The sequence below is a fragment of the Mobula hypostoma genome, chromosome 9 (genome assembly GCF_963921235.1).
Source record: "Mobula hypostoma chromosome 9, sMobHyp1.1, whole genome shotgun sequence".
NCBI lineage: Eukaryota > Metazoa > Chordata > Chondrichthyes > Myliobatiformes > Myliobatidae > Mobula > Mobula hypostoma.
Genome location: NC_086105.1, coordinates 2,111,749 through 2,137,892, shown reverse-complemented (window position 1 = coordinate 2,137,892; position 26,144 = coordinate 2,111,749). Strand labels below are relative to the sequence as shown.

Below are 26,144 nucleotides of genomic sequence, written 5' to 3'. Positions count from 1 at the left end.
AATTAGTTACATCTGTCATTTATCGCAACAGTAAAATTTGTTGAATTAATTAAATATTTGTGGAGAAAGTGCAGAAGGCCTGTTTGGGAGTGTTATTGGTATGGGTACTGGCAATGGTAGCTTGATACAATAGTGTCATTTACAATAAGTGACACTCAGGAATTTCTTTATGGAGTCAGATTCAGGTTTAATATCACCGGCATATGTGGTGAAATTTGTTTTCTGGCAGCTGTGCAATGCAATACACACAAAAATCACTAAATGAGCACTACCTCACTTGGTTAGGAATAAAAAGATCCTGGTCTGGTTGGCTGCCTGTGACTAGTGGTGTTCTGCAGGGTTCGGTGTTGGAATCGCATCTTTTCGTGCTGTCTATCAATGATTTAGATGATGGAATAGATGGCTTCTTCATCCGCCCTTTGACAGGTCTTGTTTTTCGTCCTGCAGTGTGGCTAGCCACCCTGCTCACCAGGCAAGCCTGGTAGGGGAGCCAGTTTTGTCACTGACCATGCGACAGGTGGTACTGCGTTACGTGGTACCAGTAGCACTCAGACGAGTGACCTGACCTGACAAAGGGTGGATGAACCCTCTCATAGGGTCAACGGCCATCTAGCAAACACGTGCCGTGAAGCGCGGAAAGGGCATCCCTTGCATCGAAGCTTGGTCTGGCTATTCACTGCGACAGAACTTCCCCCAGCTGTCTTGGTCCCCACCATGCCGCTGGATCTGGGAGGGGATGTCGAGAGGGTGGGTTTGGACCTGTGCAACCCCCACCTCACCTAAAATCCATTCACGCACACGCTGTTCCTTTATGAGGAGTGGGGTGAACCCCACTAACTGACTGAAAGGAACCATCATCATCCTATGGGATAGACAGAGAGAAAGAGAGATGGCTTCTTGCCAAGTTTTAGATGATACGAAGATTGGTGGTGGGGAAGGTAGTATTGAGGAAATGGTTAGGATGCAGAAGGACTTGGATTAGGAGAATAGGCAAGAATAGGCAAATGAAATACAATGTTCAAAAATGCATGGTCGTGCACTTTGGTAGTAGAAATAAATGCAGACTATTTTGTAAATGGGGGAAAATATCCAAAAGTCTGAAATGCAAGGGACTTGAGAGTCCTTGTGCAGAACACTCTAAAGGTTAACTTGCAGGTAGAGTCAGTGGTGAGGAAGTCAAATGCAATGTTAGCATTCATTTCAAGAGGTCTAGAATACAAGAGCAGGGATGTGATGCTGAGGCTTTATAAGGCACTGGTGAGGCCTCACCTTGAGTATTGTGAACAGTTTTGGGCCCCTCATCTTAGAAGAGATGTGCTGGCATTGGAGAGGGTCCAGAGGCAGTTCACATGGATGATTCCGGGAATAAAAGGATTATCATATGAGGAACGTTTGACTCTGGGTCTGTACTTGCTGGAATTTAGAAGAGTGGGATCCCATTGAAACCTTTTGAGAGGCCTAGAGAGAGTAGATGTGGAAAAGATGTTTCCCATAGAGGGGTAAACTTGGACAAGAAGGCACATCCCCAGTGAGTGGTGTATTTGTGGAGGCAGAGGCTGCTGTGGAGGCCAGGTCGTTGGCTGTATTTAAGGCAGAGATTGATAGGTTCTTAATTGGACAGGGCATTAAAGGTTACAGGGCGAAGGCTGGAGAATGGAGTTGAGGAGGGGGATAAAAGGATCAGCCATGACTGAATGGCTGAGCAGACTCTTATAGGCCAAATGGCCTCGTTCTGCTCCCATGTCTTATGGTCTTAATAATAGTGAGGTTGTGTTCATGGGTTTATTGTCCATTCAGAAATCAGATGGTGAAGGGAAAGAACCTGTTCCTAAAATGTTGTGTGGGTCTTCAGACTTGTGCGGCTCTTCTCTGATTGTAGTAATGAAAAGGGGGTATGTCCTGGGTGATAGAGGTCCTTAATGATTGATGCAGCCTTTTTGAGGCATTGCCTTTTGAAAGCCTCCTGGATATGAGGAGGTGAGTGCCCGTAATGGAACTGGCTGAATCTGCAGCTTTTTCCGATCTTGTGCAGTTGCCTCTCCAATTTTGTATGTTAACTTGCTAACTGGAAGTCCATTAGTAGTCTGTCGTCTTAGACAATGAGATTTACCTGCATAAGAAATTAATTTAATAAAGATAATCAATTTCCACCCCGTTGTAGCCTTGACTTGGCACATTACTGTATTTCAGTGATACTCATTGCTCGTATTCATGAGAGTTAACTTCTTCCTCATTCATCTCTCACTAGGTTCAAAGACCTTGGATTACACAAATGGTCTCTTTGACTGCCAATCGCCCAACTCCCCATATATAGGTGGCCTGCGTGTTTTACACCTGGTGGAGGACCTTCGAGGACTACTGGAGCTGATGGAGAATGAGGAAAAAGACGGACTGCGCTGTCAGATACCAGACTCCACTGCAGAACTTCTTGCCGAATGGCTACAGAGTAATCTGGTGAGTAGTATGCTGTAAAGGTTAGCTTTATTTGTTAAGAGAGACTGCCAACGCTAACATCAGAAACAAAAGATCCAACTGTCAGCGGATCAGGCACCATCTGTAAAGGGAAATGGACAGTCAGCATTTCAGATCAGTTCTGATGAAGGATCTTGACTAAAAATGTCAATGGTCCATTTCCCTTTAGGATGTGTATGACCTGTTGAGTTCCTCCAGCATTGGTCAGGTGCTGGAATCTGAAGCAACACAAAGAAAGCTGGAGGAGCTCAGTGGGTCAGGTTAATCTGTGGAGAGAAATGTGCAGTTATTGCTTTGAGTTGTGTTCCTTCATCTGGACTGTACGATAGAGAGGGGATAGCTCATAAAAGTGTGAAGACAACATTTGATGATGTTACATAGGGGACTCTGAGTTCAAGTTCACTGTATCCTGAACAAACATGGGTCAATAGGATGCTGAAGAAAGCATAGGGCATAGAATATAGAAGCTGTGACGTTATGTTGCTACTTTACAAAGCACTTTGTACTCAGAAAAATGTGAAGTGATTCACTTTGGAAGGTCAGACTTGAAGACAGAATACAGCGTTAATGGCAGGTTTCTTATGTGTTGGGGAACAGGGGGATTTTGGGATCCTCATCCATAAATCCTCAAAATTGATAGTGGTTAAGAAGACCTATGGTGTGTTGCCTTTCATTACCTCACAGCTCTTAAATACAACCCCCTGACTCATGTTGTAGCTCTATGAACCCTGGTTAGACCACACTTGGAACATTGTATTTAGTTCTGCTCACTTCATTATAGGAAGGATGTGGAAGCTTTAGAAAGGGTACAGAGGAGATTTACCAGGAAGCTGCCTGGATTAGAGAGCATGTCTTATGAGGAGAGGCTGATCAAGCTCTTTGGAGTGGAGGAGGATGAGAAGTGACTTGATAGAGGTGTACAAGATGATGAGAGGCATAGATCAAGTGGACAGCTAGGTACTTTTTCCCAGGGTAGAAATGGCTAATATGAGGGGAATAATTTCAACTGTCAGAGGTATTTTTTTTAATAAAGAGTGATGAATGCATGGAACGCATTGCTAGGGGTGGTGGTAGAGGTGGTGTTGTGATGTTCAGTGTTACTTTGGTTAGAATACACTTGGAGTACGTTGCGCAGTTGTGCTCTCAGCACTTTAGGAAGGATGTGGTTGTAGTGGAGATTGCAAATGAGGTTTTACAGGATGTTGTCTGATTGGAGGACTTTAGTTATGAAGAGAGATTGGGCAGACTGAGTTTGTTTACCCAGGAGTGTAGGTCGCTGCACAGTGACTTAATAGAGGCATATAAGATTAGGGGGAGCATCGATGAGGTAGATAGCAAGAATATTTTTCCCCATTCCAAGGGTATCAAAAACAAGGGAGCATGTGTTGAAACTGAGGGGAAGGAGTGAAGAAGGATTTGAGGGCAAATATTTTGCACAATGGTTGATATCTGGATCTCGCTGTCAGAGGTGGTGGTCAAATTGGATACAATGACGACACATGATTGAGACGTTTAAACAAGGACTTAAATAGTCAAGGCACAGCAGGATCCGGACCTGTTGTTGGCAAGTGGTATTACTGTAGTTAGGCGAAAAGGTTGGCTTATGCAGAAAGGCAATTTCCATGCTGCACAACGCTGTGAAGCTTGTATAACATGCTGTCCCCACAAACGAATTCAGCAAATAGAAAGTTAATTTGTTATGGTGATTGAAGCAGGGATTTTGGCCAGAATTCAGAGGAAGTTCCCTGATCAGTGCCATGGGATTTGTTCGGTTCCCCTGGCACCTCCATCCACACAGCAACAACCTCCCCTCTGTAGTAATATGGCACATTTCTGAGAGGAAGTATCTTTCTCACTGAGCTGGGGTGGAGGGCTGTGCATGGGTATCTCGAAATTGTGTTAAATGTAATACACTTTGTTTCACTTTACTTTATTGTCGCCAAACAATTGATACTAGAGCGTACAATCATCACAGCGATGTTTGATTCTGCGCTTCGTGCTCCCGGGAGTACAAATCGATAGTAAATATTAAAAATTTAAATTATAAATCATAAATAGAAAATAGAAAAGGGAAAGTAAGGTAATGCAAAAAAACCGAGAGGCAGGTCCGGATATTTGGAGGGTACGGCCCAGATCCGGGTCAGGATCCATTCAGCAGTCTTATCACAGTTGGAAAGAAACTGTTCCCAAATCTGGCCGTACGAGTCTTCAAGCTCCTGAACCTTCTCCCGGAGGGAAGAGGAACAAAAAGTCTGTTGGCTGGGTGGGTCGTGTCCTTAATTATCCTGGCAGCACTGCTCCGACAACGTGCAGTGTAAAGTGAGTCCGAGGACAGAAGATTGGCTTGTGTGATGTGCTGGGCTGTGTTCACAATCTTCTGCAGTTTCTTCCGGTCTTGGACAGGACAACTTCCATACCAGGTTGTGATGCACCCTAGAAGAATGCTTTCTATGGTGCATGTATAAAAATTAGTGAGGGATTTAGGGGACAGGCCAAATTTCTTTAGCTTTCTCAGGAAGTAAAGGCGCTGGTGGGCCTTCTTGGCAGTGGACTCTGCTTGGTTGGACCAAGTCAGGTCATTTGTGATATTGACCCCGAGGAACTTAAAGCTTTTGACCTGTTCCACTTGTGCACCACCAATGTAAATAGAATAGAATAGTACAGCACAGTACAGGCCCAATTTTTATTAACGACCTGGATGTGGGGGTAGAAGGGTGGGTTGGCAAGTTTGCAGACGACACAAAGGTTGGTGGTGTTGTAGATAGTGTAGAGGATTGTCGAAGATTGCAGAGAGACATTGATAGGATGCAGAAGTGGGCTGAGAAGTGGCAGATGGAGTTCAACCCGGAGAAGTGTGAGGTGGTACACTTTGGAAGGACAAACTCCAAGGCAGAGTACAAAGTAAATGGCAGGATACTTGGTGGTGTGGAGGAGCAGAGGGATCTCAGGGTACATGTCCACAGATCCCTGAAAGTTGCCTCACAGGTGGATAGGGTAGTTAAGGAAGCTTATGGAGTGTTAGCTTTCATAACTCGAGGGATAGAGTTTAAGAGTCGCGATGTAATGATGCAGCTCTATAAAACTCTGGTTAGGCCACACTTGGAGTATTGTGTCCGGTTCTGGTCGCCTCACTATAGGAGGGATCTGGAAGCATTGGAAAGGGTACAGAGGAGATTTACCAGGATGCTGCCTGGCTTAGAGAGTATGGATTATGATCAGAGATTAAGGGAGCTAGGGCTTTACTCTTTGGAGAGAAGGAGGATGAGAAGAGACATGATAGAGGTGTACAAGATATTAAGAGGAATAAATAGTGGATAGCCAGCGCCTCTTCCCCAGGGCACCACTGCTCAATACAAGAGGACATGGCTTTAAGGTAAGGGGTGGGAAGTTCAAGGGGGATATTAGAGGAAGGTTTTTTACTTGGTGGTTGGTACGTGGAATACGCTGCCTGAGTCAGTGGTGGAGGCAGATACCCTAGTGAAGTTTAAGAGACTACTAGACAGGTATATGGAGGAATTTAAGGTGGTGGTTTATATGGGAGGCAGGGTTTGAGGGTCGGCACAACATTGTGGGCTGAAGGGCCTGTACTGTGCTGTACTATTCTATGTTCTAAGAGTTCTGGCTGTTCATCCTCTGCCTTCAGAACACTCTGCACCCGATCCAAGACGTCCCGTACCCTGGCACCTGGGGGGCAACACACCCATGGAGGTATCTCTAACAGACTGACGGAACCTCCTGTATGATCCCCTCGCTGTCGAATCCCCTATGACTACTGCATTCCTCATCATCTTCTCTCCTTCTGCACCACGGAACCAGGCACAGTGCCAGAGACCTGATCACCGTGGTCATCCTCTGTCAGGTCATCCAAAACAAGAGAATGATTACTGAGGGGGGATTGCCACAAGGTGCTCTCTACTCTCTGAGCACTTCCCTTCCCTTCCCTGACAGTGACCCACTTGTCTAACTCCTTGTAGCTCCTACCTATCTCTGGCTCACTTTCCCTTATAAGTCGAGGTGACACTTTGAATACGATGTGGCAGAGAGCTCGGAAGCCCTGGGGGAAGAAACTGTTTCCCATTCCTGATTGTTCTTGTTCTTGTGCATCGGAATCTTCTGCCTGATGGTAGAAAGTCAAAGAGAATGCTGGATAGATTGGTGGGATCCTTACCAATACTAAGGGCCCTGTGTACGCAGCACTTCTGATAAATGACTCCGATGGATGGTAGGAAGACACTCCCATGATCTTCTCAGCTGTTCTCACAGACCTTTGCAGGGACTATCAGTTGGATGATCGACTGTTTCCATACCAGATGGAGATGCAACTTGTTAGGACACTCTCAATGGTGCTCCTGTAAAACACAGTTAAAATGGGGCGAGGTGGGGGTTTGCCTCGGTCTTAGGGAGTGGAGGCGCTGTTCAGGGAGGCGATGTTAAAGGACCAGGTGAGGTAATCTGTGATGTGAGTCCCAGGAACTCGGTGCACTTGATTCTCTCTACGGAGGAGCTATGTATTCATAGAGGGGGTGCTAGCTTCCTTCCCCCCCCCCCCCACCTTTTTATTCTGGCATCTTTCCCTTTCATTCCTGGTCCTGAAGAAGCTTCTCAGCCCGAAACATCAACTGTTTGGTCACTTCAATAGAAGCTGCCTGACCGGATGAGTTCCTTCAGCATTTTGTGTGTGCTGTTTTGGACTTCCAGCATCTGCAAGATCTCTTGTATTTAAAAGTTGACTAAGCTAGCTAGGCAGTGCCATCTTATGGTGACTGAAGACTGTTACCAACCAATCCAAATAATTTATTTTCACACGTACAAGCTGAAGTCTTGTTACTAGTGTCATGTTTTAAAATAGAAATTGTGTTGACCCTGAGCTGTACTTGTGTTCTAATTATCCTGAAGTTTAAGGGAGTTGAGTTGTGCTGATACATTTCTGAGATATTTGGGTGCTTCAGGTGTGTACAGTTTGTGGGAGCTTAATGTGCAATTGGATAAATAATCCATTTAAATATTTCTGTACTTTTAGGATATTAATGAGAGGGGAAGAAGAAATCTCCAAACAATTAAAATACCCAAGGCAGTGAAGAAGGAAACTAAAACATAGCCTTGAATGATTCAGCAGCTTGTGCTGTCAAAGCTTTGACACTGTAAACAATTAAAATGCAGTTTAATAGACAAGTGCCTGCAAGATCAAGGAGATGCCGAGGTACAAATGGGGTACAATCCTGCTGTGTGTTAGGAGTTTGCACCACCTTCCCATGACCATCTGGGTTTTCTTTGGGTTCTGCGGTTTGCTCTTCCATTCTAAGGTTAGTCAGTTTTGGCCATACTAAGTCGGCACCAGTAGCATGGCACACTTTCAGGCTGCCCCAACGCACCCTCTTTGTTTTGACTTGATGCAGTTGAGGCATTTCACTATATGTTGCAATTTACATGTCACAAAGTTGATATTAATAAATATCTTTAGATTGTACTATTTCATAGAACAAAGCATAAACTATTACAGCACAGTACAGGCCCTTTGGCCCACAATATTGTGCCGACTTTTTTTAACTTACTCTAAGATCAATCTAACCCTTTCCTCCTACATAACCCTCCAATTTTCTATCCTCCATGTGCCTATCTAAGCTGCTTAAATGCCCCTAATGCATCTGCCTCTACCACTACACCTAGCAGAGCATTACACGTATCCACCACATCCTGTGTATTAAAAAAAATCCTATCTCAGATGCCCCCCCCATACTTTAATCATCTTAAGATTATGTCTCATCAGGCAGGGAGAAGGGAATTATGGTTGGGGGGGGAGGAATGGGGAGGGAGCGGGAAGCTTCAGAGAGACCTTCTGTAATGATCAATAAACCAGTTGTTTGAAATCAAATAACCTTGCCTAGTGAGCTGGTGTGGATGCTACGTAGCCTCCTCCCTGATGGGAGTGGGACAGTCTATGAGCAGGGTGGGTAAGTTCCTTCATGATGTTACTGTCCTTATTCTGGCTCCTTTCTATATATGTGTCCTTGATAGCAGGGAGGCTGATGCCAGGGGTGCATTAGGCATTATAAAGTATAGATGCTCTTCTGTCCTTAACAAAGCCATGCTTGTCCCTGCTCTTCAGATTTTTTTTTTGCAATAACTTTCCTACTATTGATGTGAGATTCACAGGTCATATATACACACACATACACTACACGTTTCCGTGCTGCCTTTCTTGGGGAAAAAGATCACATTTGCTGCCCTTGCTTGTGTCCAGTGAAGCATTAAAGCTATCAGTCAGGGTTGTCACAATCTCTCGCCTTCTCCCCCATAGCACCCTGTGATAAGTTTCAACTGGCAGTGAAGACTTGCTCATGCTTAAGCTTGCTAAGGTGACAAGTACCTCTTTATTTAGGGAGACGTGTATTCAAATTTAAATTATCCCATCACTGAAGTCTTCAGCTACAAGCTCTGATTCCTTTGTAAATGCAAACAAATAGTAGCAATTAGGACCCCACTAAAACCTTCTGGCTCCATGCACCCCTTGTTACCTTGAATGGACCTTCCTCTTCCCCCAAGTATTCTTTTGCTCTTGGTGTATAGTGGATTATACCACGAGCGCACAGTACACAGAATGAGGTAAATGAACTTGCAGCACAGTTGCTGAATGGCAGGTACGATGTTGTAGGCACCACTGAATCATAGCTGAAAGGAAGTATCTGGAAGCTTGATGCCCAAGGATACACATTGTATCAAAAGTATAGGCAGAAAGCTGGAGGGGGCGGCATTGCTCTGTTGGTTTAAAAAATGAAATCAATTCAGTACAAAGAGCTGAAATTGAGTTGGAAAGTGTTGAATCATTGTGAATAGAGCTAAGGAGCTGCAAGGGTGAAAAGACCCCGAGGGAAGTTGTATACAAACCCCCAAACAGTAGTCAGGATGTGGTTACAAACTGCAATGGGAGATAGAAAATGCATGCCAAAAGGGCAATGTTACAATAGATATTAAAAGTTGCTGGTGAACGCAGCAGGCCAGGCAGGAAGAGGGACAGTCGACGTTTTGGGCCGAGACCCTTCGTCAGGACTAACTGAAGGAAGAGCTAGTAAGAGATTTGAGAGGGGGAGATCGGAAATGATAGGAGAAGACAGGAGGGGGAGGGATGGAGCCAAGAGCTGGACAGGTGATTGGCAACAGGGATATGAGAGGATCATGGGACAGGAGGCCCAGGGAGAAAGAAAAGGGGGAGGGTGGACAAATCCTCGTGTTAATATTACAATAGTCATGGGGAATTTCAATATGCAGGTAGATTGGGGAAATCAGGTTGGTGCTGGATTCCAGGAGGGGAATTTCTAGAGTGCCTACAAGTTGGATCTTTTAGAGCAGCTTATGATTGAGCCCACTAGAGGATCAGCTATGAACCAGAATTGATTAGAGATCTTAAGGTATAAGAATCCCTGGGGCCAAGTGATCATAATATGATCAAATTCACCCTTAAATTTGAGAAGGAGAAGCTAAAGTCAGATGTATCAGTATTACAGTGGAGTGAATGGAATTACAGAGGCATGAGAGAGGAGTTGGCCGGAATTGATTGGACAAGAACACTGGCAGGAATGACGGCAGAGCGGCAATGGCTGGATTTTCTGGAAGTAATTCTGAAGGCGCAGGATATATACATCCTAAAGAGAAAGAAGTATTCTAAAGGAAAAATGACACAACCGTGGCTAACAAGAAGTTAAAGCCAAAGAGAGGGCATATAATAGAGCAAAAATTAGTGGGAAGTTAGAGGATTGGGAAGCGCTTAAAAACCAACAGAAGGCAATTTAAAAAGTGGTTTCTTCTATATTTTATTTAAATACATAATTTGTTATTCAGTTTGTCTCTTTATACCTTTCTAACTATTTCCATGAGACTTCGGCGAATTGGGCCAAAATATACTGGTCCCGAATGTGTTCCCAATTAACTGGAATGCACTGAACTTAAAATGGCTTCACATTCAAGTTAATCCTGTCCATTGGGATACCGCTTTCTCTTTTACATCTACATCTTTCTCATCTGAGAAGTCCATACTCAGATAGTGAGTTGCCATCCTCCCATTTTTCAGTGATGGCAACAATATTGTAGTCCCTTATGTTAACGAATTCATCTGCCCTGCATTAAAATAGATGTAGTTTAGTTTTGTGTAACACAGTGCTGGAGAAACTCGGTGCCAGAGGAATAAAGAGTTGACTGTTTATTCCGTTTCATACATGCTGCAGTCCTCCAGCATTTTGTGTGTGTTCCTTCTTCAGCCGTTTACCTTTTTCACCTATCGTTTCCCAGCTTCTCACTTCATCCACCACTGCTCCCTGCCAGTTTCCCCCTCACCTGGCCTCACCCGTCACTTACTAACTTGTACTCCTCCCCCTCATTCCATCTTATTCTGGCTTCTGTACCCTTCCTTTCCAGTCCTGATAAAGGGTCCCTGCCTGAAACATCGACTATTCATTCCTCTTCGTAGATGCTACCTTCCCCTCAAGACCAGTTACTTATATGCCCTGCCTATTGGACTTGTTTCATCCCCTCTCTGACCGTACACAGTACAACAGAAGCCCCACGTGCCACAGGTTGTGATGTGGCTGCTGTTTTCACACAAGGGTCCATTTCCCCTCCACACTCTCTACCCCAACCCCCCCACCACCACCACAGCGTCCACTGCAGTCTTGACATAGGGTCTTGACCTGAAATGTCAGCTATTCTTTTGCCCTCAAAATACAGCTTGACTCACTGAGGTCCTCAAGCAGATTCTTTTCCTTGCTCTAGAATCCATTATCTACAGTTTTGTGTGTCCCAAGCATAGTGCACCTGTTTGAAAGGAGAATGGCCATAGTGGGCGGCTTCTCTTCCTGATTCATATTCATTTATTTATTACATACACATCGAAACCTACAGTCACAATCAGCTTTATTATCACTGGTATGTGACATGAAATTTGTTAACTTAGCAGCAGCAGTTCGATGCAATACATAATATAGAGGAGAAAAGATAAATAAAAATAATAAGTAAATCAATTACAGTATACGTATATTGAATAGATTAAGAAAATGTGCAAAAAAACAGAAATACGATATATTAAAAAAGTGAGGTCGTGTCCAAGTGTTCAATGTCCATTCAGGAATCGGATGGCAAAGGGGAAGAAGCTGTTCCTGAATCGCTGAGTGTGTGCCTTCAGGCTTCTGTAGCTCCTGCCTGATGGTAACAGTGAGAAAAGGGCATGCCCTGGGTGTTGGAGGTCCTTAATAATGGACGCTATGTGAGTCATTTGCATTACCAACTAGTGTAATCTTGGGATGTGCTGGGATCTCCTCTCACTGAGACTGCAGTATGACTAACTTTCTGGCATATTTTCTGCATCCAGGATACTCCATTGCGAATCCACCCTCTGCTCTTGCTGTTCTGTAGTCTGACAGGTCCATAGCTGACTTTATTCCCACAGGTACAGTCAGCAGGAGCACTGGTGTCCCTGATCTACATCCTGCAGAGGAGCATACCACTACCTAACTTCTGTTACCTTTTCTTAGTGGAAGGGACTAGGATAAAGAAAAGAATAAAAATAACATCAATTATTATTTTATTAAACTTTAAAATGTTAGACTTTTAGAGGGTTTTTTTAAATATTTCTGTCAAAAATATTTAAATTCGTTCAGGTCCTCAGCAAAGAGCCCTTTTCCCAGCCTGACTTCTACTCCTTGCTTGGGCTCGGTGTACTGTACCTGGCAGCTCCCAGGTCAGGAGGGTCAGCCTGACTGGCCCTCTGCATCTACTCCATGTAAGGCAGAGAAGTCTTTGTTAATACAAGGGGTAGGGGTGGGCATCAATTTGAATGTGATAGGGGGAATGCCAGAGGTAAGTTTTACCACAGAGTGATGGATATGTGGAATGCACTACCAGATAGGCACATGTATGATAGAAAACTGGAGGGGTATGTGGGAGGCAAGGGTTAGATTGATCATAGACTAGGTTAAAAGGTCAGCACGATAATGAAGGTCGAAGGGCCTCTTCTATACCGCCTGCTCGATCTAGTGTAATGGACACTAAGTGCAGGTTTGGACAAATTGCTTATTCTGTTGTGAAGCTGCTTCATGGCATCTTGCCCAGAGAGGATCTAATTCTGAATTGTTATGCTATGTGGAGTGCTTGAGATCCATGTCAAATGATCTCTCAATTGTATACTTTGAGCTCATTGTGTATACAGGTTTCCCCCGCTATCCGAAGGTAGAGCGTTCCTATGAAGCGGTTCGTAAGCCGGAATGTCATAAAGTGAATAAGCAATTACCAATTATTAATATGGGAAAAAATTTTGAGCGTTCCCAGAACCAAAAAATAACCTACAAAATCATGCCAAATAACACACAAAACCTAAAATAACAGTAACGTATAGTAAAAGCAGGAACGTTATGATAAATACACAGCCTATATAAGGTAGAAATACTTTTCTGCAGCACTGTCTAGCGCAGTGAAAATTTCGCGGAAGCGCTGTCGGCAGAAACACTCTCTCCAGTAACCTATAAGCTATGAAGCTGCCAAATCATCCCAAATAACACGCAAAAATACACAGCCTACATAAAATAGAAATAATGTCTGTACGGTGTAGTTTCACTTACCGGAATCGGGAAGACTCCAGTAAATTGTAGTTTCGTCACAGTTAAACACTTGCTTATACAAATAACCACCTGACGCAATCGGCAATCGCCGCTGATCTGGGCCGACATTTACGTGCCAGGCAGCACCTAATTAATTAGCTTGTTTATTTCGACTTTTTTCTTAAAGATGTGCTGGGTGCGTTCTGATTACCGTTGCATTCTTCGCGGCAATGTATCAGTCCGTGGCCCGGAGGTTGGGGACCACTGCTTAAACTATGAAGCTGCCCTCGCCTCAGAAGCCGATCAAACCACCCATGACTACCTTTAAATTCCACTTTCATCACCATCGTCCAGTGCTTTCTGTTTCAGCATATTAAAAAGACTGATTTCTCCTTAAGTATAAGAAAACTTAACGAAACACCACGCTTTGTACACCCATCAATCCACTCAAGCAATAGACTTTCCATTTTATCCATTATTGGATGCCTACTAAGAGAGATCACTTTGCTATGAGCAGAACCAACAGTAATATTGGCAGCTTTCAAAATTCTTTCTCTCTGCATATAAATAGTGCAAATGGTGAACGCAGGCAAGTTCAATGAGCAGACAATGTCCTTACTTCGTTCACCATGATCGAAATGCTTAATTATGTCTAGTTTTACGCTAAGTATAATACCCTTGCGAGCTCTTTTAGGCTTTTCGGATACCTTAGAACTCATCTTGCTAACGGATGCACAAAATAAATCGAGATAAAGCACGTGTTTAAGCAATGCTGGCTAGAATGCAGTTCCGGGGGAGGAGCTTGGCTGTTCGGGCGAGTGCTGCCTTTTTTCGTAACAGCGAGGTGTCGTAAAGCGAACATTCGGAAAACGGGGGCCACCTGTAATTAGCATGCTTGTGTATGCTGTCTTAATGGAGGGCTACTCTGGTTCTTGGTGAAAAGATAAAAAATCAATATTAGCTTTATTTGTCATGTATACATTGAAACATACAGTGAATTGCATTCTTTGTGTCTAATACCCCACAGTCCAAGGATGTGCTGGGTGCAGCCTGAAAGTGTTGTCACGCTTCTGGTGTCAACCTAACATGACCACAACTTGCGTCTTTGGAATGTGGGAGGAAACCCAAGCAGCTGGAGGAAACCCACGTAGTCAGAGGGAGAACGTTAAAACTCCTTACAGATGGTGGCAGGAATTGAACCCCAGTTGCTGACACTAAAGCATTACTCTAGCTGTCCCTCCCAGCTGTATGAAGCATCGCCTAGAGAGAAATCCTAGTCACTTTCTGGGTTTTATCAGTATTTCTCAGCATTTTGAAAATTATTCATCTTCAGATTATTAATCTTTTTCTGTTTAGGCACTATTGTTTGTTTGTGTGAGTGCAATCACTGACTAGGTCAGTACCACCTGCTTCCCTCTCCTCCCCCAATCCATCCCAACCATTCTTTCTGTTCATCACTGGAAATTGTCTCAACCTCTGTTAGCCACTTCCCAAAAAGGATGATATAGTTGCAGTTGCAGCTTAATGCTTTCTCCTACTGTTTAAGCATTCTCTTCCCGGTAAAGCAGTGACTATAGAGTGTGATAAATCTGATGTATTACAACTGAAAGGAGTTAAGTTTACTACTCTAATCTTGGTTTTTAAACAGACAAATGGCCACATCTCTGTCTCTGGCGATGCGTACCAAGATAGGCTAGCACGCCTGGAAGGTGATAAAGAATCACTGGTTTTGCAAGTAAGTAAAAATTATGTAATTTGATAACTATTGTTGGCAAGGTGATATATTTACACTATTTGTATTTTATTCTACAGATCAATTTAATCAGACAGTGACAGTTTGATACATTATATTAGGTCTAGGTACAAAACTAATGGAGTTTAAAAACTGCCACCATCAAAGATAAACTCAAAGATAAATAGTTAACTTACATTTTTGTCTCCTGTGCACAAGTTTAAACTTGGTGCAGTGTATGTATGTGTATGTTTTATGTGCTGTGTGTATGTACTCCCATCGAATCGCACATTCCGGTTAGAGCAAATCCTACCACCGGATTTCTCGATCTTCTCTCCAGCTCCCCCTGAGAAAGGACCTCGAGCCCTTTAGAATCCATCACAAAACCTCTCCACCCAGCTTTCTCTAGAACCTTCTCCCAATTCCATCAACCTGATTGGCTGACCCGATATTCCTAAGCTGAACACCATAACCTCATATCTTTAATGGTAACCCAACACTACCAGCAGAACACATTGCCTCTACAAAAAAACTATTAAGTGAAATGCCCTAGAGCATTAGCTGTAAAAGCCTGACTAGGCTGTTACAGAAAATTCGTACATAGCACATGGAACAAAATATTACCATAAATAAGATTTTCTTTAAAAATTCAAAATGCATGTAGTGTGCAGCACAAGTAAACAGTCCAGTAAACAGCTTGCTGTTCTACTGTTAACACTGGTGGTGGTAGTATTCATTAGTCTTACAGCCTAAGCAAAGAAGCTGTCTGGCAGTCCTAGTCCTGAAGCTCCTGTACCAGTTTATCGAGAGAAGTGGGTCAAAGATATTATGGGATGGGAGGTAAAGGTCCTCGACAGTGCTTCAAGCCCTTTGTCTATGCTCCAGGTAAATGTCATCAATGGGTGGAGAAGGACCCTGATGATCCTCTCAGCAGTTTGTACTATCCTGTTTAGGGTCTTGCAATCTGATGCCTTGCAGCTTCTGTACCACACAGAACACTCTCAATGGTGCCCTTGTAGAAAATAGTTAGAATGGGGGTGGGGAGCCTTGCACGCTTCAATCTCTTCAAAGTGTAATGCTGCTGTGCCTTGACTAATGCGGTGGTGTTATGGGTCCAGATTAGATTGTCTGTTATCTGCACATCAAGGAATTTTGTAGTCTCAAGCTTGTGATGTCTGTAACTTGATAACTAAGTATTTCTCTTGATGCTGATCTGAGTGTTTCCAGCAGTTTCTATGCTTATTTCTGAAACTAATCCCACTTTATAGCATGTCCCACCAGACTTGAGGGGAGTTTCTATCACTGTTGATGGAGTTCTGATATGTTAAAGAACTGCTGAGATCTTGCCTACCTCACTGCACTTTTGCTGTTCCTGCTCCATTTTATTTTGTTTTCTTTCAACTACCTTGATGTACACAGATTTGGCATGATCTGTCTGGGTGGTACGCAAGCAAGCTTTTCACTCTTATCTCGGTATACATGACAATAATAAACCAATGTAAATCAATTTCCTTCAAAGTTGCACAGAACAGTACAGCAACAGACTCTTCTGCCCACAATGTTGTGCTGATCCAATTAAATTAGTAATCAAATGGCAACCTAACTAATCCCCTCTGAGTGCACAATGTCCATATCCTTCCATTTTCCTCACATTCATGTGCCTATCCAAATGTCTCTTAAAAGTCTCTAATGTATCTGCCTCTACCACCAACCCATGCAATGTATTCAAGGCACCCACCACACTCTGTTTACCCCAAAAAAAAACAACTTGCCCCTCATATCTCTTTTAGAAATTACCCACTCTTTTGCATGCTCTCAAAGATTAGAGATTGTGGTACTCCTAAGTACTTATAAAACATGATGAGAATTTGATTGTTCCACCACACTGTGAAGTTGTTTACATTAACCCTTGATACAGAAAAGTGCCTGAAAAAGGCCAGCAATATCATGAAACCGTGTCTATGCCCACCTGGACAAGTCAGCGAGCACTGTGAGGGTCATGTTTTTTGACTTCTCCAGTGCGTTCAACACCATCCACTCTGCTCTGCTGGGGGAGAAGCTGACAGTGATGCAGGTGGAAGCTTCCCTGGTATCATGGATTCTTGATTACCCGACTGGCAGACCACAGTAGGTGTGCTTGCAACACTGTGTGTCTGACAGAGTGATCAGCAGCATTGGGGCTCCACAGGGGACTGTTGTCTCCCTTTCTCTTCACCATTTACACCTCGGACTTCAACTACTGCACAGAGTCTTGTCATCTTCAGAAGTTTTCGGATGACTCTGCCATACTTGGATGCATCAGCAAGGGAGATGAGGCTGAGTACAGGGCTATGGTAGGAAACTTTGTCACATGGTGTGAGCAGAATTATCTGCAGCTTAATGTGAAAAAGACTAAGGAGCTGGTGGTAGACCTGAGGAGAGCTAAAGTACCGGTGACCCCTGTTTCCACCCAGGGGATCAGTATGGACATGGTGGAGGATTACAAATACCTGGGGATACGAATTGACAATAAACTGGACTGGTCAAAGAACACTGAGGCTGTCTTCAAGAAGAGTCAGAGCAATCTCTATTTCCTGAGGAGACTGAGGTCCTTTAACATCTGCCGGACGATGCTGAGTCTGTGGTGGCCAGTGCTATCATGTTTGCTGTTGTGTGCTGGGGCAGCAGGCTGAGGGTAGTAGACACCAACAGAATCAACAAACTCATTCGTAAGGCCAGTGATGTTGTGGGGATTGAACTGGACTCTCTGATGGTGGTGTCTGAAAAGAGGATGCTGTCTAAGTTGCATGCCATCTTGGACAATGTCTCCCATCCACTACATAATGTACTGGGTGGGCACAGGAGTACATTCAGCCAGAGACTCATTCCACCGAGATGCAACACAGAGCGTCATAGGAAGTCATTCCTGCCTGTGGCCATCAAACTTTACAACTCCTCCCTTGGAGGGTCAGACACCCTGAGCCGATAGGCTGGTCCTGGATTTATTTTGTAATTTACTGGCATAATTTACATATTACTACTTAACTATTTATGGTTCTATTACTATTTATTATTTATGGACCAACTGTAACGAAACCCAATTTCCCCTGGGATCAATAAAGTATGACGATGACTAAACATCTCACCCACCCTGCTCATGGACAGCTTGTCCCGCTCCCATCAGGGAGGACTATGCAACATCCAAGCCAGGACCACCAGATTCAAAAGTAAACAACAGGAATTCTGCAGATGCTGGAAATTCAAGCAACATATTTTATATATTGGCGAGACCCGACGCAGACTGGGAGACCGCTTTGCTGAACACCTACGCTCTGTCCGCCAGAGAAAGAAGGATCTCCCAGTGGCCACACATTTTAATTCCACATCCCATTCCCATTCTGACATGTCTATCCACAGCCTCCTCTACTGTAAAGATGAAGCCACACTCAGGTTGGAGGAACAACACCTTATATTCCGTCTGGGTAGCCTCCAACCTGATGGCATGAACATTGACTTCTCTAACTTCCGCTAATGCCCCACCTCCCCCTCGTACCCCATCTGTTACTTATTTTTATACACACATTCTTTATCTCACTCTCCTTTTTCTCCCTCTGTCCCTCTGAATATACCCCTTGCCCATCCTCTGGGTTGCCCCCACCTCCTTGTCTTTCTTCCCAGACCTCCTGTCCCATGATCCTCTCGTATCCCTTTTGCCTATCACCTGTCCAGCTCTCGGCTCTATCCCTCCCCCTCCTGTCTTCTCCTATCATTTTGGATCTCCCCTCCCCCTCCAACTTTCAAATCCCTTACTCAATCTTCCTTCAGTTAGTCCTGACGAAGGGTCTCGGCCTGAAACGTCGACTGCACCTCTTCCTAGAGATGCTGCCTGGCCTGCTGCGTTCACCAGCAACTTCTATGTGTGTAGCTTCAAAAGTAGTTACTTTCCCCAAGTGGTAAAATCCCCAGGCACTAATCTGCCCCTCCATGCCCCCAAGCACCACTACTCTATCATTTCCTGTCAGTCACCTTGTGTACAGACAATCCTGTACCTAGTGCCCTATTGCATACAATCTGTGTGTACAAGTTATCTTGTATATTTATTGCTTTTTAAAATTATTGTGTTCCTTACTGTTTTTTTGTTTTTGGTTCTGCATCAGAGCCAAGTAACAAATATTTTGTTCTCCTTTTCACTTGCGTATTGAAAATGACATTAAACAATCTTGAATCTTGTATCTTAACACGAATAAAGGTTATGTTTATGATAACAAATTGGTGCAAGTTTTTAGACATGCTTTACAAGCTATATTTTATAGCTGTAAGACTGTACATAATTTAGTAACCACACGATATGCTGTGTTTTGTACAACTTGACTGGAAGACCCCAATCTGTCTGAGTTGGCAGCAACATCTCAAGTTCCATCACGCTAATCACTGGTGCCCCCCCAGGATTGTTTGCTCAGTCTGCTGCTGTTCACGCTGCTGACTCAAGACTAGATTGCCAGATCCACCTCAACAGTATTAAATTGTTGATGATACAGTGTGGACGACAAAAGATAGCCAAAGGTCGACCACTATCCATTGCATATCAGTTGCTCTGCTGTGAAGAGCACTAAATTCCTTGGTGTGCACATAATGGATGATCTAACCTGGACTCAATGTCTCCTCTCCTTTGAGTCTGAGGAGATTGAGTACATCGCTCTTTTCTTGGCCTAGCCCTCCCCATTTCAACAACTTTCTACAGGAGCACTATGGATAGTGTCCTATCTGGCTGCATCATTGTGTGGTACAGAAACCGCAAAACATTGGACTGCAAGACCCTACAGGGTAAAGACTGCCAAGAGGATCATTGGGGTCTCCTCTCTCCTCCCCATTTGTGACATTTACTGGGAGCATTGTAGACGAAGAGTTTGAAGCACTGCTGAGGATCCCTACCACCCACCCCACAATCTCTGACGCACTACTGTCAGGAGGGAGATACAGATCTTCAAGACTAGGGCTGCCAGACTTGGTCACAGCTTCTTGCCCCAGACTGTGAATCTAATGAATGCCCTGACACCACTGAGGTGTCGTCACTAGGACTGTGAGCTGCTTACTGTTTACTTGTGCTACCCTTTTCTATATGTATTTTGAATGATCTTTTATATATAGTATAATACTTTGGTTTTTGTACTGTATTGTGTATGTCGTGCAGGTGCACCATGATCATGATCATAGTCATAGACATACTTTATCGATCCCAAGGGAAATTGGTTTTCGTTACAGTTGCACCATAAATAATTAAATAGTAATAAAACCATACATAATTAAATAGTAATATGTAAATTATGCCAGGAAATTATGAAATGTCCAGGACCAGCCTATTGGCTCAGGGTGTCTGACCCTCCAAGGGAGGAGTTGTAAAGTTTGATGGCCACAGGCAGGAATGACTTCCTATGACGCTCTGTGTTGCATCTCGGTGGAATGAGTATCTGGCTGAATGTACTCCTGTGCCCACCCAGTACATTATGTAGTGGATGGTGGATGGGAGACATTGTCCAAGATGGCATGCAACTTGGACAGCATCCTCTTTTCAGACACCACCGTCAGGGAGTCCAGTTCCATCCCCACAACATCACTGGCCTTACGAATGAGTTTGTTGATTCTGTTGGTGTCTGCCACCCTCAGCCTGCTGCCCCAGCACACAACAGCAAACATGATCGCACTGGCCAACACAGACTCGTAGAACATCTTCAGCATCGTCCGGCAGATGTTAAAAGACCTCAGTCTCCTCAGGAAATAGAGGTAGCTCTGACCCTTCTTGTAGACAGCCTCAGTGTCTCAGTCCAGAGGAATGTGCTTTCATTCGGTTGTATATACTGTATTTATAGTCAGATGACAATAAACCTGAACTTATAATTATTAAGTGGGACAGATGATGGTAATTCTATCCATGATCACTAGCCCCAGCCAATACTAGGTTTCTGTGACTACAGGGTTCTCATCAGATAGCAGTGATGTTCAGCAAGGTGCTGTGAATACATCATGGTCATTCATGGGTGGCTTTCTGACAGCTCTAAGGCTAGCTCACTGGTTCCAGATGTTTCCACTGTTAAATAAATGTTGAAATAAAAATAAACAAACTTGCCCAGATTCAGATTTATTTATCACATGTAGAGGCAAGTCAGTGGGTATATTTAAAACGGAGGTTGATATGTTCTTGATTAGTCACAGTGTTAAAGGCTATGGGGAGAAGGCAGGGGACTGGGTTGAGAGGGAGAATAAATCAGCTGTGATAGATAGGTGGAGCAGATTTGATGGACCGAGTGGCCCAATTCAGCTCCTATGTCTTATGAGATCCATTGTTTGCATAAACAGCCAACACACCGAAGGGTATACTGGGACAGTCTGCAAGTGTCAACACACATTCCAGCGCCAACATAGCAAGCCCACCATGCCCATACTCGGTTCTCAAAAGGGATTGTGCAAGTTGTGTTGTCTATGGCCAACGTTACAGTGAAGGCTTGGCTACAAAACTTGTCTCAGCAGCGTATAAGCTGCTCTTGGAGTGGGCTTCTCCGTAACAGTACACAAGCAGGAAAGTACGGAGCACGCCGGGTAGTGATTCTCTGTGGACCTGACAGCTAAGTGTTAGTGTAGTCCAACGCTATGCAAATTGATTCATATTCTGTGAATCCTGCAACTATGGAATAAAAGACTTTACTTATGGAACCTAATCTGAAAATTAGTTTCTATAACTCAGGGACATGGGCACGATTGAACATGCCAGCATAAACATCAATTTGTTTAATCAGCGAGCAGCTGAGGTTTGGTATTTGAAGCATGTTTCAAGTTTATAGCTGCAGTTGTGAACAGTCATGACTGTAGCACCAAACCTCTGTGGAGGTGGTGATCTTTGTGACTCTACCAGAAGTCCTGTTTTCTGTCTCATAGGTGAGTGTTCTAACAGACCAGGTGGAGGCTCAGGGAGAGAAGATTCGAGACCTCGAGTGTTGTCTGGATGAACACCGGGAGAAGTTGAATGCCACAGAGGAGATGTTGCAACAGGTACATGAAGTAGTTGGGAGAGGAAAATGAACAATTGATGTTTGAAGTGACTTCAGTTAAGCAGCACTTTATCAATCATTCATGTGGGGGAATTGCAAGTTACTGAGTTGTAAGAGCCATTGGAATTATTGTGCCTCTGCTACAATCACAGTAATTCGTGGCCCCTAATGACTTGCATCTCTGAAGGAGATTCTTAATTCAGTTTTCTCCATTTCCAACAGCCCTGCAAATGTACCTTTTGTTCCTATGAAATCAGCTGCTGTGATTTCATCCCCTCTTACTTCATGATGTCTCCTTCACACTACCAGATGTTTCACCTTGGAGTGAGCAAGAATTATAAACATAAAATACTTAATTCCTTGGCGTGTAAACTTTTAAACAAGAATAATGCTGAGAGTCCAGCTTCAAAGCTGTTGTCTATTGTTTCATTAGTGCAGAGCATGGGTGCCCCTTGCACTACTCTGGTTGTCCTTCAGGAGGCGATGCTGTCACCTTTCACCACATGGACTGCAGTAGCTGTTGTACTTCATAGTTTCTTTTAGGTAGAAAGTTCCAGGATTCTCGCACAGTGTTCTGAATTGAGTGGTGTGTATCTTGGTAATGGATAGTACTTCCTTACAATGGCCAAGGTTGTCCTTCCAGGCAGGTGAGGTTGTAGGTTTGAAAAACACAATCTATGAAACCAAGATGAGTTGCTGCGATGCAATGTATTGATGATACAGGCTAAAACTGTGGGTAATGGGAGCGCTAAATAACTAAATGTTCATTGTGGGGGCTGTAAAGTGGTGTGTTTTGTCATGGGCAGTATTCAACTGCTTGAATGGTATTAAGAGCTGCACTCATCCAGGTAGGTGATTCCACCACACTCCTGTCCTCCATACCTCCTTGTGCAGCTAGATCCTCTGTATTCTTAGACTGCAGACCCCAGTCTGTATGGATTGGCAACAACACCTCTTCCATAAATGCCATCAGCGTAGGTGCACCCCAAGGCTGCCTGCTTGGCTTCCTGCTCTATTCGCCTTGTATCTGTGACTGTGGCTAGGTGCAGCTCCAACACCATATTCAAGTTTGCTGACAACACCAATATTTTTGGATGAATCAGAGGTGGTGACAACTCAGCATATTGGAGGGAGATTGAAAATCTGGTTGAATCTCGAGGTAGTATATGGTGACATATACATACTTTGATACATTTGCTTTGTGTTTAAGCCAGTAAAGGAGAGGTTTCCAGCTGTAGGATATCCAACCTCTGATCTGCTCGTGGGTTTCTCCAACCCTAGTACCCATATGGTGGGTATGTTTTTAGTACCTATATGGTGGGTATGTTCTTTTTCTATTATTGGTGATGTTCTTTGTCGGGCACATAAAAGGTGCACTAAGGAGATACACCTGGAGGAAATCGGTCCAAAAAGGGAGCTGCAATACCTGAGAATGACCTCTGCTGTGCTGCAGAGAACAAGCGGCAGCTACGAAAGGAGAGACTGAACAACTAAAAGACTGCACCTCAAGCCTCAGCCATCACTTATTCTTGCCCACTCTGCATCAGAATATGCCGATCCCAGTTGGGACCATACAGCCTCCTGAGGACCCGTTGATTTAGGAGAACATCATACTCTATTCATCTGATTGCACTCTGGTGCAAAGTACTCCTTGCCACTTGAGCCCAAAGCTGACTCTTGCCCAGATCCTCTTGCATAGAAAAAATGTTATAATGAGGAATCCATGAGTGAAATGAAACATTAACATTAGAGCATCCTTCCTTCTGCCCTTTGGATGTTTTGGGCCGAGGATTTTGCCTAGAGGAACTCCAGTGATGTCTGTGAACTGAGATTAGCCTACAGTGATCTCCAGCAACTTCACTTGTGCAAGGTACAGGAGCCAATTGAGTGAGTTCCCCATTCCCATTAATTTCAGTTTTACTGAGATCCTTGCTGGAGTAGTTGCAGTGGCTCACTTATAGAGCAGATTATGGAGCACAGAACATAGCACAGTACAGCACTGAAACAGGCTCTTTGGCCCATGTTGTTCCAAACCAATGAGTAATCAAATTGCTAACTAACTAATCTCTTCTGCCTACGCCATGTCCATGTCCTTCCATTTTCTTCACATCCATGTGACTATCTAAATGTCTCAAGTCTCAAATGCTTCTGCTTCTACCACCACCCCACACAGTACATTCCAGGCACCCACTATATTCTGCTTGTATATAAAAAATGACTTGCCCCTTGCATCTCTTTTGAAATGACCTTCTCACCCTGAGTGCATGCCCCCTGGCATTAGACGTTTCAACCCTGGAAAAAGGTACTGTCTGTCTACTCTATCTATGTCTCTCACAATCTTATAAACCTCTGTCATCTCTCCTTAGCCTCCACCCCTCCAGTGAAAATAGCTTAAGTTTGTCCAACCTCTCGTTAAAGCACATGCCCTCCAATCCAGGCAGCATCCTGCTAATCATACTTCCAAGTGAGGCAACACTTCACTTGTGAGTCTGTTGGGGTCATCTATTGCATCCGGTGTGCCCTCCTCTACATCGGTGAAACTCGACGCAGATTGGGGGACCACTTCGTCAAGCTCCTCTGCTCCGTCCGCCGAAACAGACAGGATCTCCCAGTAGCCGCCCACTTCAACTTTGCTTCCCATTTCCATTCAGATATGTCCATACATGGCCTCCTCTACTGCCATGACGAGGCTAAACTCAGGTTGGAGGAGCAACACCTCATATACCGTCTAGGTAGTCTCCAGCCCCTTGGTATGAACATAGAGTTCTCTAACTTCCGGTAATTCCCTTCCGCTCCCTTCCCCTATCCCTATTTCACTCTGCTCCCTCCCCCAGCTGCCTATCACCTCCTTCATGGTTCCACCTCCTTCTACTACCCATTGTGTTTTCCTCTATTCTTTCTTCACCTTTCCTGCCTATCACCTCCCTGCCTCCCTTCCCCCACCCCTTTATCTTTCCCCTTACTGGTTTTTCACCTGGAACCTACCGGCCTTCTCCTTCCCACCCTCCCCCCACCTTCTTTATAGAGCCTCTGCCCCTTCCCCCTTCAGTCCTGACGAAGGGTTCCGGCCCGAAACGTTGACTGATCGTTTCCACGGATGCTGCCCGACCTGCTGAGTTCCTCCAGCGTGTTGTGAGTGATCCTGCTAATCGTCTTTTGCACCCTCTCTAATGCCTCGACATGCTTCTTATAATGTCCCTAGCCCTGAGTTTGAACACACTATGGAGTAGCAAGCTGAGCATCTTTGAGCATTTTAATGATATACTGCTTGACAGCATTGCCCATAGCAACTTGCATTAAGACCAGATTTCATTTGTCTTGTGTTTTATGGACAGGAAATACCCGGACAAATTTCTGTTGTTTAGAAAGTATGATTTCTAAATGCTGACTAAGTTGCATGCCATCTTGGTCAATGTCTCCCATCCATTACATAATGTACTGGGTGGGCACAGGAGTACATTCAGCCAGAGACTCATTCCACCGAGATGCAGTACAGAGCATCATAGGAAGTCATTCCTGCCTGTGGCCATCAAACTTTACAACTCCTCCCTTGGAGGGTCAGACACCCTGAGCCGATAGGCTGGTCCTGGATTTATTTCATAATTTACTGGCATAATTTACATATTACTATTTAACTATTTATGGTTCTATTACCATTTATTATTTATGGTGCAACTGTAATGAAAACCAATTTTCCCTGGGATCAATAAAGTATGACTATGACTATTTCAGCTGTTGTCTCCACTTTCCCCAATCATAAGATTTCATTATAATTTGTAATTAAATTCTCTGTACGTTTTTTTGGAAAGGTGTTCAAAGGTATACTTTGTTGCAGGAACTCCTAAGCAGAACATCATTGGAAACTCAGAAACTGGATCTTCTGGCTGAGGTGTCAAACCTGAAAATAAAGTTGAATGCAATGGAAAAGGACCGGTTGGAATATGAGGAAAGATATAAAGATACTGAGGTGCGACAATCATTTAATACACTGCTCTGCTTCAGAACATATTTCTACTTAAAGACCACCTATTTTACGGAATAAATACAAGTTCAAAGTAAATTTATTTACAAATTACATACTGTATGTCACCATATACAAGCTGAGATTTGTGTTCTTGCAGGTATTCACAGTAAAGACAAAGAAATAAAATAATAATGAATAAATAAGCAGTAAATATTGAGAACATGGGATACAAAGTCCTTGAAAGTAAGCCCATAGGTTTTTAGATCAGTTCAGTGATGTCGTGTGAAGTTATCCCTCTGGTTCAAGAGCTTGATGGTTGAGGCGTAATAACTGTTCGTGAACCTGATGGTGAGCGTCTCTGGTAATCTTTT

General features: G+C 43.9%; 1 protein-coding gene across 12 annotated transcripts in view; it reads left to right on the top strand.

Moving 5' to 3' along the window:
* Positions 1-26,144, top strand: part of ppfibp1b (PPFIA binding protein 1b) — a 255,819-nt gene that overhangs the window by 88,389 nt on the left and 141,286 nt on the right. For 11 of the 12 annotated variants that reach the window (XM_063057583.1, XM_063057582.1, XM_063057579.1 and 8 more), the window contains exons 3-6: positions 2,249-2,454; positions 14,704-14,790; positions 21,697-21,810; positions 25,645-25,776. In XM_063057583.1, the coding sequence (XP_062913653.1) occupies positions 2,249-2,454; positions 14,704-14,790; positions 21,697-21,810; positions 25,645-25,776 (539 nt within the window). The remainder of the gene's footprint in view (positions 1-2,248; positions 2,455-14,703; positions 14,791-21,696; positions 21,811-25,644; positions 25,777-26,144) is intronic. The other variant, XM_063057586.1, reaches the window with a different exon arrangement.